This window comes from Canis lupus, chromosome 23 (assembly GCF_003254725.2).
Source record: "Canis lupus dingo isolate Sandy chromosome 23, ASM325472v2, whole genome shotgun sequence".
Taxonomy (NCBI): Eukaryota; Metazoa; Chordata; class Mammalia; order Carnivora; family Canidae; genus Canis; species Canis lupus.
Window position 1 is genome coordinate 28,960,318 of NC_064265.1, and position 13,115 is coordinate 28,973,432.

Genomic DNA, 13,115 nt, shown 5'->3' on the forward strand with positions numbered 1-13,115 from the left:
AAGACACTGAAGAACTTCGATCTCATTCCAGGAATTTCTATGGCTTAAAATAAAAATGATTTAATCCCTGAAAGCCAACAAGAAAAACGTGCTACCTCCTCTACATTCAGGTTGCTTTTGAAGCAGACAGGAGAAAACTAGGTGGAAGGAAATTATGTTTTCAGCAAATAATTTACTCTCTTTCCCCTATTGTCTCAATGAGAGACCCAGGAGGCAGATAAATCCAGATGGAGCCTGGGGTGGAGGAGGGAAGACAAAGGGAAACCCCACCAACGCTAAGCACAGCTACAGCTCTCCTTTCCCCTCACCACTGCTACTCTCTCCCCATTGGAAGAAAAAGAGAGAAGAGAAAAGAAGAGGAACACAAAGAAGTTTAAGATCAAAAAGATATAAGGAAGGAAACAGAGTCTAACAGAATGTGGTTACAGGTTATAAGCTGCTACATGGTCTTCATCCCTCAGCAGCAGGAAATGTCCTTCAAGCATCATCCATGTCTCCATCAACATAGTTACTATGCCAACTGTACACTTTACATAGGAACATATAAAGAAAATCCCTTGGGCAGCCCGGGTGGCTCAGCGGTTTAGCGCCACCTTCAGCCCAGGGCATGATCTTGGAGACCTGGGATCGAGTCCCACATCAGGCTCCCTGCATGGAGCCTGTGTCTCTGCCTCTCTTTCTCTCTCTCTCTCTCTCTCTGTGTCTCTCATGAACGAATAAATAAAATCTTAAAAAAAAAAAATCCCTCTAAACAAACTTCTTGCCTCAGGTACCAATAATCCAACCTCCATGTGAAAAGAGTAAGCCTAATCGTGTAGGTGAGTTCTAATCAACTGAGTTCTTATTCTCCTGAATGAGAATAGATGTTCCTCAAAAATCCAAGGGTCTTTAGAGGTGAACAGGGAGAAATGGACCATGAAAATGAAATCTAACTACTGAATTCCAAGCATCTATGTGTCAAGCACTATGGTAGACACTAGGGATGCAAAATCATTAAAATGGTGACAGATTTAGTGCTCCAGAATTTACTTCTCCAATGACCTCCAGATACGTCTCTACTCTGCCTCCAGCCACAGGGCAATATTATTTGCATTAGTCCTCAGAAAACTTGAGGACCAAAAAAAGCACATCTTTATTTAGATAACAGTTCTTGAAAAATGACTAATGTTCCATAATCACAGCACTTATTGAGCACTAACTCTGTAGTACCAGGTACTATTATAAGCATTCTACAAGCATTGAATCATTTAAATGGTAGGTGGGTACCATTATGATACCCATTTTATAGGTAAGGAAACTGAGGAACAGAGGGTTTGGGTAACTTGCCCACTAGCACAGCTAATGATGGCTGGACTAGGCCCTTCAATCTAGTCTGGCTCAATAGCCTGAGCTCAGGACTCCTATGCCATGCATCACTGGGAACTTTTAGGAAGTCAGGCTGAAAGCATATAAATTGGAGGATGCGTAGGCTGTTTTAAGTATTTACCAAAATAAATTTAATTTCTGTTTAAAAAATGCAAACAATTTTAAATGAATTCTTGGATTCTCTGAGGAGAGGAAAACATGTTTATTTTATTTTTTAAAGATTTTATTTATTTACTTATTTTTTTATTTATAGTGCACATGAGTGGGGGGGAGAAACACAGGAAGAGGGAGAGAGAGAATCTCAAGTCGACTCTGTGCTGAGCATGGAGCCTGACATGAGGCTTGATCTCCAGACCCAAAGGTCATGAATGACCTAAACCAAAATCAAGAGTCAGACGCTCAACCAACGAAGCCACCCAGGTAACCCAAACGTGTTCATTTTAAATGACTAGTCACATTATATGGGGTTACTCTATCTCCACAGAGGCCAGGATGAGGGAGACACAGAGTTATGGAGATAACATGGGCACTGGAGTCAGACAGCCTGGGTTCAATTTGTCGCAGCTCCTCTTCTTACTACTTGGGTACGCTCTGAGCAAATTACTTAACCCTTTGGTGCCTCTTTATAAAATATATATGGAGCCCAAATTATAAGGTTGTTCTGGTAATTACATATGATGACACATATGAAGTACTGAGTAGATTACCTGATACAGCATATAACTACTCTCAACATATTTTAAGATATCATCACTAATAAGTCACCATTACAATGAGTAAAAAAAGAGTAAGTGGACTGAAATTACAAAGGAAATAGGATTTTCTTAAAGAGATGATTGTCAGCAGTGTGTCAAGTTAAATATTAAAATAGGAATCTAGGAACCATGTTGAAAACATCTTGGAGATCCTGAAGGTGGCTTAAGCTAGAGGCAGAGTGCTCTAAATCATAAATGCCTCCTGAAGCTCTTTTCTTGGTCTGCAATTTCATCTTTCAAATACTCATCATGAGACGCAAGGTCTTATAAAAAGCCATGGCAACCAAAGCTCTGTCTTAATGTCCAGAGTGTGGCTCACCAGTTCTTCAAGTTAAGGAAGCAATGAAGCCCATGTCATGGTGCTTTCCCCCCTGCAGGAGGCCAGACATTATTCTTCCAGCTGATAAATCATCTCCAAGGCACATAAAAGAAGTCAATCTAAGATTTCAGTTCAAACTGTTTTTCCTCATTTGCAGCCCCAAATTTCCCATTTTGTGCAATTCCACTCTTAGACGCCATGACATTGACAATTTTGAGATGTCATTGATAAGAAAGCCACTTAGCATCTTATGCAATGCAGTTTGCTTCTTTCCCTTTAGTCAAGTGCATCACTTACAGGGTGCACATCAGGCAACTGCAGTCTCTGGTCAAAGGGATGTGACCTCAGGCAGCAGGGAGGAAATTTTTTTTTTTTTTTTTTGGCTCTACTGTTTCATTGTGTTTCCTATTCAGTGCTTGGAGTAAGATTCCTAATATCACCTTTATAAAGGAAAGAAATTATTCTTATTAAGGATGTGTTAAGGGGGAGGTAGAAAGCAGCATCAAAGTTTTCCCAAATGGGAGTTTGATGCGAAACCACAGTGAAAACTTTGTGAACAACTGAAGAAAACTGTTGTTTTTTATCATCTGTCATGCTAGGTGTTAGCCACTGAAACACTGCAAGTCAGCGAAGTGTGAACAGAAAATCTTTTGAAAAAGGAAGTTTTTTGTGATATCCAGAGGGAATGCTTTAATTGACTTAATTCTCATTTCTCAGCTCTTGTCTGGGTCCACAAATGAGAGGTTAGCTATGTTTCAGAGACCCGGCCCAGGCAGGTGTGGGAGTAAGGTCTAAACTCAAATACTTCCGGGGCCACACTAGTAGGGCAAGTGAGCGGGGCAGGCTGGCTAGCAGGAAACAAGAAGACAAACTCATATTCTGGATATGGGCACCTGCTACCCACATCCAGTTCACCACTGCACAAAGACTAAAGGTTCCATGTTGCCAGGTTTTCTGGTTACTCAGTAGTAGTCTGGAGTTTTATAAAAAACTGTCCTGATCTTTACATTTTGTTAAATAGTACAAACTTGCTTGAACACCAATAGTACAAACTTGCTTGAAGGCCAAACAGAATATGTGTGAGACTAGACATAGGCCTCTAACTTCAAGTCTATAACTTCCGGTAAGGTGAAGAAAATACAGGTTGGTTCGTGCAATCAACCAGATTCCAGCTTTACTACTTACTAGCTGTGTGACCGTGGATGATTTATTATTTCTGCTCAACCTCAGTTTCCTTACCTGGTTAGTAAAGTCTCCCTTGCAGGGTAGTTGTGAGAATTAGAAAGAATATATGTAAAATGACTTATTTCCTAGCTGGTATCAATTAACTTATATAGATGGCTACTTTATTTTGTCATCACCCAAATGTTCGTATTGCCTGACCCATTTTTATAACATTCTAGCACTTTGGAGCAATGGAAAATTGATTACCTCTGTTACAGGTTATAGATAAAACTACTATTTTGGGCTTCATCTTCCTGGCTCATACAAAAGGGTGATGGCTCACTACTGTCCCAAGCATTAAAGAGACTTGTTCCATAGAACTCTTCCATGAGCCCTCTAGCCAAAAGCAAATTGCTGAGAGGTTCACATTTCATTTATTTGGAAGTGGGCAAGTCCATCCTATGGTCTCATATTTTCCCTCATATGCTATTGGCAGGATGTCAGGTCATATGGCAACTACACCCTACATCTAGGTGGATAGGGAGTGGGGAGAGAAGGTGGAAAATAAGGAGAGATGAAGGAGTGATTTATTTTTATCCCTATCCCACATAAAGGTAGTCTATGCACCCTTGAGATGGTCTGTATATAGGCCCTGTAGTATAGGCCCTGATGATTGGGGATTTTTGTTGTTGTTGTTGTTGTTGTTGTTGTTGTTAAGCAGATGCCTGGTTTAAGCTCCTATTGTTGAGGCTTTCAAAGAGACATCCACTTCAAAGAGGACTATTTCTAATAAACACAGAGCCAGCCACAGGACTTCATAAAGAGGCAGGCTACCTTCTGGCACTGATGCTCTTTTATTTTAGGTATCGTGATTGATTTAAAAAACTGACCATTTGGGCCCCATGTTTTTCCCTTCCTGCACTTAAAATTCCCATTCTTACATTTAAAATTCATCAATAAAGAGTGAGCCTGCAAAACCCTAGGCCCCCACCTTTAACCCCAATAAAAACAGAACCCCAGGCCTGTGTGCACACTCCCCTTCTTTCATTCTACCCAAGACCTCACTGTGTGGCCCCAGGTGTTCTACCTAATCTCTAGGTTGTGTAAGTAATAAACCTTTATTTTTCAAAGTTCCCTGATGGTTATTGCTGAAAGACATCTTGCAATAATAATAATAACCACATGTGAGGGTCCACCCACTACATTGGTTATAGATAGGCTGAGACGCCATTAAACATCTACCCACCACACATTCAAGGAAAAGGAAGAGTTCATTTAAGTCCTGACCTTGTTTTAGTTCTCTTCCTCAAGGTCATATGACCTCCTGAGCCGCTAAGATAGAATGAGTTTTTCCACTAGACTCTGAGGTCTTTGAGGGTACAAATCATATTCTTTCATGATACCCAATACATGCTGGAGTTAATTTCAATGTCTGTAATAACCTTTTCATAAGACTATTGTAAGAAGCAAATGAAATAATGTAAGCAGAAGGTCTTTGTGAATGTTAATATATGGATATATTATTATAAATAATAATAACTTTACGTCAGAGTCCACTGATAACTTTTAGATATAACCACACTAATTATTACTAACAATTATTACTACAAACAACCCATCAAAGCACATGATTTATATAACATGTTTCCATGGAATTGATCCAAGGGTAATTAGTTCTCAGAATTACTTGGAGCTTCCTATGAAGGAACTCAATAGCTATGCATTAAAAATAAATGTAGAAATGTAATTGAGGTGATCGGAGCAGCATCCTAAAAACGTGGGAATAATTTGGCTTTTTCCAATGAAGACAAGTTGCCAGGATTTATAGGATTTCTGCCAAAGGCCATGGCATTGTGGCCTTAGCTCTGCTTCATGGAGGACACCCAATGTGCCCAGGGGATAAAGCATGTGCTCCAGGAAACTGAATAAATGTCTTTAGTTCTCAGGGTCCTTGTCTTTTGAATCCCTGAGAAGTGTTAATTTTTCCCACTTGGCTATGATGTTTAGTTCCAAAAGTTAGTGAATATATCAGTATTCACCAGAAGGTAGGAGGAAATTATTTCCACTCTTCATTGGAAAATGAGATATGATCTAAATACACACCATCACACTGTACTGTACCATATACTTTTGCCATTATGTGACCAGGAGTGGGTGCAAGGAGGATTTTTTTTTTAATGGCTATGGTCTCAAATTAGGGAAATTAAATCGTAAGTCTAAAACTCTCAGTTTGGAATGCATTTCCAACCTACAAGTATTCTTTTCCTTCCTTTCTGATAGTAAAACCATGGCCACTAAAGAAATACCGAAAGTTTTACCCAACGAGAACACCATCCTGTCTCCATATTCTGGAAGGAAACAAAAGTATCCTCTCCAACTTCTCACTCCTCATTATATTCATCCCAATCTCTGCTGGTCTACAAAGAGCAAGAGTCTCTTGTGCATTTCAAGACCAACTGATTTCCAATATTTCAAAGACAGATTTATCCTCATTGACCCTTAATACTATTAACAGCACAGAAGGTCAGACTGTAGGTCTTTTTGAGTCTAAAAATCAGGTTTACAGTTTCATGATCACTTCAGAGGCCAATGTTCTTTTCTAGGGCTAACAGGCTACAGCCAATTAAAAAAGCAAACAGCTCCTCTCCATATGGAAAGACCATCTAAAGGCACTTCTAACTATTGTAGTAATAATCTCAGCTGTAAACCTGGGCAAAATGGGCCCTCTCCCTGCTGTGATTCCATTACAAAAGCACAGGCCAGCAATCACTATAAAAAAGAAATGTCAATCCCTAGTTACTATCTCTCCCAAAACCACTTAAATTTAAAATTAAGAGCCTACCATAACATTTTTACAAACTCCCTTTCCTCTTCTTCCCAGCCCAGCCAAATTCTCTAGCACATCAGAGACTCTGGAACCACTCTATTTATATTAACCCTTAAATTAATTAAATTAAATATTTTAAAATCTTAGTTCCTCGGTTATACTATCTATCTTTCAAGTGCTCAGTAGCTACATGTGGCTAGTGGCTACCTTACTTGATGGCACAGATGGAGAACATTTCTATCATTACAGGGAGTTCCACTGGACAGTGCTGATCTAGAGAGAGACTCTTTTGCCAAACTTTAAAATTCCCTCTGGGGTATGCCTGGGTGGCTCAGTGGTTGGGCGTCTGCCTTTGGCTCAGGGTATGATCCTGATCGAGTCCTGCATCGGGCTCCTTGCATGAAGCCTGCTTCTCCCTCTGCCTGTATCTCTGCCTCTCTCTCTCTCTCTCTCTCTCTCTCTCTCTGTCTCTCATGAATAAATAAGTAAAATCTTTAGAAAATAAAAAATAAAATTCCCTCTGAAAGATAAGCTCACCTTGCTTTTTTCTCATCCTGACCCTGCCTCCCAATAATCTCTTCATTATGCAAATCAGCTTCGCCTCTCTTTTTTTTTTTTTTCTTCAGTTAGGCAATTACTAGACTTCTCCATAAAAAAAGACATGGGCAGAGCCAACATGAATTCTCTTCTGCAAAGCTTTCTTTCAGTTCTGAAACTGTGTACATAGAAATCTCTCTGTAAATCCAGACATGTTGGAAGGGCTAGACATAGGAAAATGTATGCCTCAAGAAATGATATCCCAGTGCACTGTCCATGTTTGCTAGCCTTCATGGAACATAGATAGTAGAAGCCAAATGGTTTATTTTTTTATGATTTTATTTATTTATTCATGAGAGACACAGAAAGAGAAGGAGGCAGAGACACAGGCAGAGGGAGAAGCGGGCTCCATGCGGGGAGCCCGATGTGGGACTCAATCCCAGGACTCTAAAATCATGCCCTGGAGGGCACTAAACCGCTGAGCCACCCAGGGTTCCCAAAGCCACATGGTTTAAATGGACTGTCAGATGCTTTTAACTCGTAGCACAGGTGTGCTTCTAACTCTCAGCATAAGACCACTTGCTGAATTTGTACTGCAAAGTAGGTGTTAGCACTAAACAAATATGCATTACTTGCTGAGAGGGTAAATTATTATCTAAGTTACCATGAGCTGTCAAAGGTTTATGTGCTGGTCGTTTACCTCTTGGCTCTCAAGTGTATTTCTATACCCTTTCCCTGTAAACCTTGTCAACAGGCTTCCATCACAGTTTGGTCAGTGGGAGGCACTAACGGGGTACATGAGAGCAACATGCAGGCAGATGCTGGGGTAACCTCATCTCCCTTTCAGATCACATTTACAGCATCATCTGCATCTCCTTTATCTTCCTGGCTCCCACCAGACAGGCCCCCTTACATGGATCCAGCTTGTGCTAGATGGCTCTTTGGTTCTGGCCCTACTATCTCCCTCTTTGGCCCCTCTTGCCCAGTTGGTGTGCTGGTAAATGTTTAACACTTGGTTCTGGGTGGGAGGTGAGCCCTGATTTGAAATATTTGCCAATGCTTGTGTTGTAAATACCCACATCAAAACTGCTTGCAAAGTTCCGAATACTTAAGAATCCGCTTTCACAAGCCTATACAAGCTGGCCTCAACACACTATTGCCCCACCCTAAGGCTTTTGTCATTAATGCCTGGGTTCCCTCAGTGTCCCTATTTACTTTCTCAGCATTTCTAACTCCTTTACTACTAATTACCTGAATTAAATACTTTATGAGCTGCCTGGCATTGGCTATGTTTTTGTTTTGTTTTTTGTTTTTTTTACTGTATCCTGAATGTATACTGCTAAGAGTGTAAAGTATATTACAGAAGTGTTTCTCCAAGTGCCAGATTATAAATCGGCCTATCACTATGTATGCTGGAAGTTCAGCTGACAGTATTGTTTTTAAAAGTAAAGCTTTTAAAATGAAGGAAGCAGCAGTGAGTCAATTTACATCAGGGAGCAAGTTTCTTGTCTGTGCACTGTAACAGAGTTTGTGAACCGGTGGCTGTGTGCAGACCATCCTTTGAGTAACACTTACATAATAGAGCACTCTAGAAAAGCAACATAGCAATACATACCAAAAGCCCCCAAAGTTTCCTATCCTTTGTACCAGTTCTTCCTGGTACATAGTGTACCATAGTGTTCTTCCTGGTACATAGCTCTTCCTAGTACATAGGAGATAATGTCTCCTAAGAACTCATTCAAAAAGGAGGGAAAAGCCTTATACATAAAAATGATCACTGCAGTTTAAAATAGGGTATTTTTGGAAGCAACTTCAAAGTGAAAAAACAGGAAAACTATTAAATAAATTCATGGGATATTATGCAACTTTTAAAATTATTATTATGAATATTACAGCAATACAGAAAAACATACTACTAGGTAATAAAATAAGGAAAGAAAATTTTATATGCCTGATAAGAATCATGTAAGACTATGAATGCCAGGGGCACCTGGATGGCTCAGTTGGTTAAGGGTCTGCCTTTGGCTCAAGTCATGGTCAGTCTCCTAGATGGAGCCCTGCTTTGGGGTTCCCTGATCAGCAGGGAGTCTGCTTCTCTCTCTCCCTCTGCCCTCCCTCCATCCCTGCTCATGCTCTCTTCTCTTGCTCTATCTCTCCCAAATAAATAAATTTTTTTTAAATTTAAAATTTAAAAAAAGAATATGAATGCCAGAAGGGAGAGCCATATATACAAATAATAGTAGACTAATGTAAAGATGGCATTAGGAGATGAATTTCTTTCTCATTTCTTTCCTCTAATTTTCAAGGTGTGCTTTTTTTTCTAATGCAGGCTGCCATTTCATTTTGTGAAATAAAAAACAGAAAACAATAAAACAACAAAGTCAGTGAGACTGTTTAGAAGGAAAAAAGATATTACGCATTAAGACACCTATGAATGCTGTTTTATGTTGACAATATAAGCCCTTGATAAGTCTGAAGTTAAAGACTCCCAAACTGCTCATCTGTCCTGCATTCCCCCATCCAAGTTGCCTCCACCTGAGTTTCATCTGCTCATTCATCAAACATGCTGCCTCTCAGGTCTTTTGAACCTTCTTTCTTCTGTGGGATGGAAGACTTTACCCACTAGAAGAGCATCTTCCAGCTATTTGCAAACAAGTGGGAGAAGTACTAAAGACTCGAGGATTTGGTTGTAAGGGATCCAAAGCAAGTAGCTGTCTACTGTTGCTCTGCACAGAATGGCTTCAAATCCCTTCTCCAAATTCCACAGAGTACCTGGTTCCCTGTGAGATGATAACTACTACTTCCCGGGCTGCACCTCTTGTTCCTCCCTATCTCACCATTCACCTCAGAATGGAGCTTTATAACATTGCTCACTCAGACAAGTTACCTAAAAGCAAAAAGGAAAAATCAAAACCAAACATTTAAAAAAACAGTCCTCATCCAATCTGTTTTGACTTTTAAATCAATGAACAAAAGCCAACTGCGGAATCAACCTGCAATATTGCCACACAAACCACCAAGACCACCCCGGTGTCCACCATCAAAGATAAAATAGCAAGACAGAGCTCAGGCTCTGGAGTCCAACAGCCTGAGGGTAAATGTGAGAGTTTTCCATTCAGGAGCTGAATGATCTTGGGAAAATCCTTAACCTTTCTGCATTTCCTCACCTGCCTCTCTGTTCCTCAGAGGATTATTGTGAGGATCGGCTAGTTATTTTACCTAAAGTACTTAGAATAGTACCTGACCCTTGATGAGCACCCAATAGAATGTAGCTAATATTAAGTTTTCACTCCAAAAAAAAAAAAAAAAAATGTTGCATGATGTGGCCTCTGTAAGGCAGTCCTTCCCCAGGGATCACTAAGTCCATAATGAGCACAAAGATTAAGGGTAAATGTCAAAATATCCAGGGCATTAAAACCGCTGCATCAAAACATCATGGTACAAACAGAAATACAGTCATATTCAGTTCAAGAATTTTCCTTCTCATCAAAATAAACCACTTGAAGACAGGAAATGCAAAAATATTTTTGAATCAATCCCCCAGTCATGCTTCTGTCCATTTCCTTGGACATGCCTACCTCAAACCACTGCCCGTGGGACTGCATTTTGAGGATGACACAGGGGTCTGGTTTGGAAAGAGCATCTCTGTCAGAAATGCCTTTGCATGCCACACGCAGCTCAACTTTGGTCAGGCAGGGGCTGTTAAAGATTCCCAGCGTATTGGCAGCTGACTCATAAATGTTGCTCATCTTCTTCATTCTGTTTTAGGCAAGAAAAAGGGAAAAAGGTCAATCACCATGGTATTTGTCAAAGGAGAAAGCCTTCCAATTACCTTTCAAGATATTGTTCAACAAACAATTTCAAATCCTGAATGTATTTATTATTTCACTTTCCACCATCGTGGGACAGTTCCAGTGAAACAAACAAATGAACAAACAGAACCAAAGAAATGACAAGAACCCCCACAGGTGCTGGTGTGCTTGGCTAAGGCTACTTTTCTATATGCTTTGCATGCATTAGCACAGTAAAATTTTCAGTTTGTGAAATAAAATTAATGAATTACTGTAAACTGTAATCCAGCTCTACATTAAGTGCATGGTTTGTGGGAAATTTTACAGATTTATTGGCTAATCAATTTAATCACAGTTCAAGTTTCTAAGACTCCCTAAAAATCCAGTTCTTCTCTTCCTTCTATGTGATGACACAGAGAATGGTTTCCTACCTGAAAACACTGTCCAAAAATCCCTTTCCTAACCCTGGCCCACCCTCTCCAGATGCCAACCACCTCCAGGAAAGAGACCCAGAATCTGATTTTCTGCCCCAAATGTGGAAGTCCATCCTCAGCTTTCTTCCCTTTTACCTGCCACATTAGAATTCAGAACCCAAAGGGGGAAGTAGGGGTGCCTGGGTGGCTCAGTTGGTAAAGCGTCTGCCTTAGGCTTAGGTCATGATCCCAGGGTTCTGGGATAGAGCTCGGAGTTGGGCCACCTGCTCAGTGGGGAATCTGCTTCTCCCTCTGCCCCAACCCCATCTCTCTCTTTCTTTTTCTCTCAAATAAATAATCTTTAAAATGGGGGGGGGGGGGTAGGGGAAGACAGGAAAGACATGGCCTCTGATTCTGAATTCATGGCAAAAGCAGCCACAATAAGCATTGTAGGCCCCTTCCCATCTCCACATGATAACCTTTACAGTAACACTTTGTATCACGGAGGCCTGGACTATGGGGATCCCCCTGAGGTCACCAACACTCTCCTCCTTCTCTGAGGAGGACTGGACCTGTAATGACATTGGAAGATTCTCTCAGAAGTGAAATTCAATATCCTCCTCATGGAATTCAGTTCCTTGTAGAGTCCCTAGGAAAATGGCAATGACTTCCTCAATCTCACATAGTATCAGGGCCCTAGAGTGGAATTTCTTCATCTGCAAAGTGAGGGTGATCCCTCTCTTCCCTCCCTTCTCCATAAATATTCAGTGAGTTTCCCCTTGGTACAAAGCACCATACTATGTTCAAGTACACAATACCATCTCTTTCATAAGGTGATAGGTGTGCCTCAGCATTACACACTACACACACTACACACACACACACACACACACATACACCAAATGGTCTCTCCAAACTTAGCTGCTAGCTCCATGCCAAAACCAAGCCTTTTCCAATCTGACAATGCCACTCTCTCATGGCAGATATCGCCCAACCTTCTCTCCCAATGCCTTCACAAAGCTCTCCACTCTTGCTTTCCATTGTTCTTTCACTTTCGTTCCTTCCTTCTTTCTTTTCTATTTTCTCTCTCTTCTCCTTCCTTCCTCCCCTCCTTTTTTTTTCCCATTCCAACTCTCCAGTGCCCTATTTATCTAATTATTGTGAACATAGGTTTTTCCCTATAAATACTGAAGGGAAATTGTAGTGACTGCCACAAAGTTATGTCCTCAAATAGGAATGGACAAGTTATGTCCTCTGTGTCAAATCTGGCTCACCCCCTGTTTGGGTAAGTAAAGTTTTACTGGAACACAAGCGAGCTCACTCATTTATGTACTGTGTGTGGTTGCTTTCACTACAACTGCAGAATTGAGTAGTTGCAACAGAGACTGAATGGCCTGCAAAGCTTAAAATATTCACCATACGGCCCTCTTTAGAAAATGTTTTCCAAGCTCTACTCTTAAATATCAGGTAAGGGCAGTTTACAGTTGGGAAAAAGTTGCAATTCTACTTTAGTATCTGTTATGGGGTCAGTTTGAGGATGAAACTTGCTCTATGCTCAACCATACTGAACATTAACAGGTATTTGAGGACATTCTTCTCTACATATGGGAAAAATCAGCACAGAAAGAACTGGCACCTTACCCATGTCACACAATTATTCTAATCACAGAGCTAGGGCCAGAATGCCTGTTTTCTAGCCCCTAGCCCAATGGTATTTTTAACACATGTAATATCTTTAGCCAGAGAATTATTTGAATCTATCAAGGAACAGTGGATAAAATATCCCTGATTTATTTCAACCTCCAGACAGAATCATACTTTCCTTCTATTTTTGAATAATTTTTTCTTAGAGAATCTATTTTTAGAGCAATTTTGCATTCACAGCAAAATTGAGATGGTACAGAGATTTACCATATGACCCCCTTTTCCCACACCTGCATATTC

At 40.4% G+C, this 13,115-nt stretch overlaps 1 protein-coding gene across 3 annotated transcripts in view; it reads right to left on the reverse strand.

Moving 5' to 3' along the window:
- Positions 1-13,115, reverse strand: part of CPNE4 (copine 4) — a 670,646-nt gene that overhangs the window by 323,177 nt on the left and 334,354 nt on the right. For all 3 annotated transcript variants that reach the window (XM_025448963.3, XM_025448965.3, XM_049099801.1), the window contains one exon: positions 10,546-10,726. In XM_025448963.3, coding sequence (XP_025304748.1) covers positions 10,546-10,726 — 181 coding nt within the window. The remainder of the gene's footprint in view (positions 1-10,545; positions 10,727-13,115) is intronic.